General features: G+C 42.7%; 1 protein-coding gene across 1 annotated transcript; it reads right to left on the bottom strand.

Moving 5' to 3' along the window:
* Nucleotides 1-1,876: 1,876 nt before the first annotated feature.
* Nucleotides 1,877-3,250, bottom strand: LOC103695709 (uncharacterized). Its single transcript, XM_008777099.6, has one exon. It carries the CDS (start codon nucleotides 3,002-3,004, stop codon nucleotides 2,117-2,119), a length of 888 nt encoding a protein of 295 aa, XP_008775321.3. The 5' UTR covers nucleotides 3,005-3,250; the 3' UTR covers nucleotides 1,877-2,116.
* Nucleotides 3,251-4,317: the final 1,067 nt, after the last annotated feature.

Below are 4,317 nucleotides of genomic sequence, written 5' to 3'. Positions count from 1 at the left end.
TTCTGGTTCAATCTAAAGTAGGGGTGCAAATAGGTCGAGTTGCACCTGATCATGAGTAGCCCAGATCCAACCCGGTTCCTTATTCGGATCCTAATGTTAGACCCAGATCAATCCAATAGAAGATCGGATTGGGTCAGAATAGGTCTACTGCTAAATTTTCTGACCCAAGAGGTTATTCAGGTTGGGTAAGTCCATGGACACTAATATAACCAAGCTAAGTCTTAATATAAAATTCATACCATTGGACACTACACAAAAAACAATCTCTTTCATTCCTCTCATTATCAAATACAAGAAAAGATTAGAGGAATAGAGATATAGAGACCCTGAAGTGCCTCTGCGGGCCCTGATGGTATATCGGGTTTGGGTCGGATCAGGTCAGGTCATAGGGTAAGAAATCCAAAAATTGCCATAAAAATTAAACAAGGTTAAGTCGGATCAGAATTAGTAAACTCAGACCTGGCCCTTGGGTCCTTCATATCGGGCCGACTTGAGTCTAAGCGGGTCGGGTCACAAATCAATTCGATCCATTTAGACCCTGGTAGAAGATCCACACTCAATAATATTAACCCACAAATTGCTTTCTAGAAAAGATAATCCTTTCTCAACAACGGGCTAGCTGCTTGATTAGTGATTACTCTCTGATTGGAAGGAGGCACTTGATTTATAACTTAGTCCTAGTCATATCCATTTTTTATTTTCCTATTGAGAAGCTTACTGGGGACCTTAACCTCTATGGATGACCATAGCAAAAGTAAGAAACAATATTTTTTATTGCTTTTGGATGGGATTATGATCAGTTAGGCTGTGATCAAACACCAAAGGAATTTAGGCTGCACTTGTATATATTATAAAATCATGATATTTCAGGGTTTTTTTTTGACTTTTGAGTTTAGGAGGGAGTTCCATCTAAGAAGTCCCATTCAAATAATTTAGTACGTGGGCTAGTTTGACCTAAAAATTTTATTTGGGAGAGAAATCCGACCCCTATAAGAAGTTAGTTGGAACGAATTATTCAGGATATACCACTCTTGTTTTGAACCCAGTAACTCCAGCTAGTAAAAGGAAGGGTATCACCACCAAGCTAACATAGTAATTATAATCCAAGTTGTTTCATTGTGCCATAAAATCTCAAAAGATCATGGAATCTGAAAATTTCAACTTTGTATAGAATTTTCAAATAAAATTCTTGAGGCTTCTTATTTTCATACTTTTCTAATTTTTAACTTGCTCTTTGTAGAGCCCGAATACCTTCTAAAAGTCTAAGTTTTAATAGTTAAAAATACAAATTCATGGAAATTTTTTTTTATGATTTTTATATATGAACTATCAAAATGATACCTAAATCCATAAGGCAACCTTTAAAAGTATTATGTAGTATTGTAGATCATTGATTTTTTTTTTTTTTAACATATTTTTCACTTCTTTGATACTTGCTTAAGATTGCCACAAATGAATAATCAAAATAGTGCTGATAAGAACATGACAATCCGATTCTCATTAACTTCTTTCATAAAATTAAGATATGTAACCAAATGAGTGCTTGATATATAAGTACAACATGTTCCATAAGCAAACAAATCATCATAAAAATATAAATTCTTCATCTGCCTAATTACACAAACACATGCGAGATTATTAGATTATGTACCAACAATATTTGATCCAATTCTTCAACATCACAATAACAATATAAAAATCCAATACTTTCTCACAAAGAAGAATCGTATATGCAAGCACAGTTAGCTAAACCACATTCCCCAGTATAGAATACTTATGCATCACACTAATTTTTTTTAAAAAAATAATGATAACACTATTGCAATATAACAAGAAATTATAATTATAGTCAGCCCAAAATAATGTAAACAGATAATTATTTTAGCAACCAACAAAACTTGCATTTATTTTTGCATATTAAGCTGCAACCTTAATAAGATTAAAGCCACTGTACATCACATATATATCCTTTATGTCTATGAATCCAAGCATCCTATACCATTCACTAACTCCAAAAATTCACAGTTGAGGTTCCTTTTTCTTCCCTTTCAGGGAAAAAACTACCACCAATACGGTACTTTTTGAGGTATGGTTCTGTTATTCCTTGTGAACAGAATCAAACGATGGTGGCCCTCCAATCGAGCGGCTGCTGGGCCTCCACGGAGGCGACGGTGGGCTTCCGAAACGATACGATATGGCTGCTAACCATGTAGGCGGTGACCCGATCCGAGACCCTGACCTCCTCCATTCTCATCTCCCTCAGCCTCTGCGCGAGCTCCGGCACGCACACCAAATCCCACACCACCCCCACCCCTCCGGGCTTTAACACCCTCACCACCTCCCCCAGCCCCCTCCCCCTCTCCGCTGCCGCTGCCGCCGCCGACCCGCCGCCGCCGGCTGCCATCCGGCCGAGCCCGCTGAGGTGCACCGCCGAGACGACGACGTCGAAGTAGGCGTCCGGGAAGGGCAGCCGCCGGGCGTCCCCCTCCCGGCACGTCACGTACTCCTGCACCCCCTCCGCCCACGCCCGCCGGAGCGCCGCCACCGCCGTCTCCCGCCGGCGGTCCAGCCCCACCACCCTGCCCCCGGACCCCTCCTTCTTCATCTGCTTCGCCACCGCGTTCAGCAGCATCCCCCGCCCGCACCCCACGTCCAGCGCCGTCCGCACCGCCACCCAGTCCGGCACCGCCGCCACCATCCGCTGCGCCATCTCCCACCGCAGCGCCACCGAGGAGTACAGCACGTTGCCGGCGGCGAACAGCAGGCACAGAGCCGACAGGGCCGCCACGGAGCCGGTGAAACCGGCAGCGAAGCGGATCGCCGGAAGGGGAACGCCGGGGAGGAGGGAATGGAAGAAATCCAAGATTGGGACGAAGTAGAGGAGTAGGAGGAGGGAGACGGCGGCGAAGATGGCGGCGTGGAAGGAGAGAAACGCCACCGTCTGCCCCTCGTCGGTGCCGTAAATCGCGTAGATCTGCATCCAATCCCTCCCGGCCTTCCCCATTTTCGACCAGATCGAAGCCGATCTCAATTCTAGGGCTTCGAAATTCTTCTCTCAAAACCCTCAATCTTTGATCCAAACCTCTGAAAGTCTGAACTCTACACTAAGCAACAGAGGAGTTGGAAATGAAGACGGGGGATCACAGACTTACAAGGAGGAAAGAGGAGGGCCGTCGGATGGCCCGATCTCGTTCGTGGACCGTTCGATCGGCGGTTCTTCTCGGTGGAGGCAGTGGAGGAGCCAAGGGTGGGGGAAGAGGAGAGCGAGGGGGTTCGCTCCAGCATTTAAAGAGACGGCGGTAAATCCGGGCGCGGTAGTTCCGTACGTTTACGTACCGGGGATCGCCGGTCACCTCGGAGGGAATAATTAAATAAAGGCAACGGTTATTATGTAGAGACTTGATGGATTCCATCGTAGCCGTTAAACTAGAAGATTTTTCGATCAGACGGTGAATGATGATGTCAGACCCTTTATTTGTTTAGTAATGGTGAAATTAGGCAAGTGGGGATGCCGGGAAAGCCGGTGGGCGGCGGTGGGGTTGGTGTGGGTCGCCATCGTGTCTGCCGGTCTGTCCGCTAATCTCGGGATATAGAATTTTAATTAATTAATTGATTTTGTATAATTGAATAATACGGTAAACTTTCTAAAATTTAAAATGCCAAACTTCTCTTTCTATCTTCTCCTCCTCCTTCTTCTTCTTCTTCTTTTCTTTTTCTTTTTTTTTTTTGAAAACTTCTTCCGAACTGCAAACTAATTTAATAACTTCACCTTCTTATAAAGCTCGTTTGGTTCGCAGAAAGTATTTTTTTTCTAGAAATATGGTTTCTGAAAAGAAAATTTCTATGAAAAGAATGCCTAAGAATGTACTTTTAGCATATTTGGTTAAAAATGAAAAAGTAACAGATTTAGAGAGTGCTTATATTTGGTTGGCCATCTACTTTTCTGAAAAAGTTATATATAATTTCTATTATACCCTTAATAAAAATTAGGTCTTTAATACCTCTTTTATGCTAAAGGGCTTTTTTGGAAAAAAAATAAAGATGGAGTGATTTCTGCCTCAATAACTTTTCCATGTTTCTCACGGGAAAGACTTTTCCATAAAATGTGAATCATATGCCCATGAAAATACAACTTTCTCATTTTTCTCCTTTGAAAACTACAACCAAATAAAAAGCATCTCATTACTTTCCCATTGACCACACTTTCTCCCTTCTTTTTCCGCGAACCAAACGAGCCCTATAAAGAAAAAAATCTTATTTCAAATATGTTTACCATATTGCCATGCCTTTGGAATCCGACAGGAAAGTAGGAATATA

The sequence above is a fragment of the Phoenix dactylifera genome, chromosome 8, assembly GCF_051530095.1.
Source record: "Phoenix dactylifera cultivar Ajwa chromosome 8, Ajwa_hap1_PhDact_Kaust_v1.1, whole genome shotgun sequence".
Classification (NCBI taxonomy): Eukaryota; Viridiplantae; Streptophyta; class Magnoliopsida; order Arecales; family Arecaceae; genus Phoenix; species Phoenix dactylifera.
Note: the sequence above shows the minus strand (reverse complement) of the source record. Positions and strands in the feature narration are given on the sequence as shown.

Coding starts and splice junctions, on each gene's coding strand:
- LOC103695709 (XM_008777099.6), bottom strand. CDS start 3,004: ATGGGGAAGGCCGGGAGGGATTGGATGCAGATCTACGCGATTTACGGC.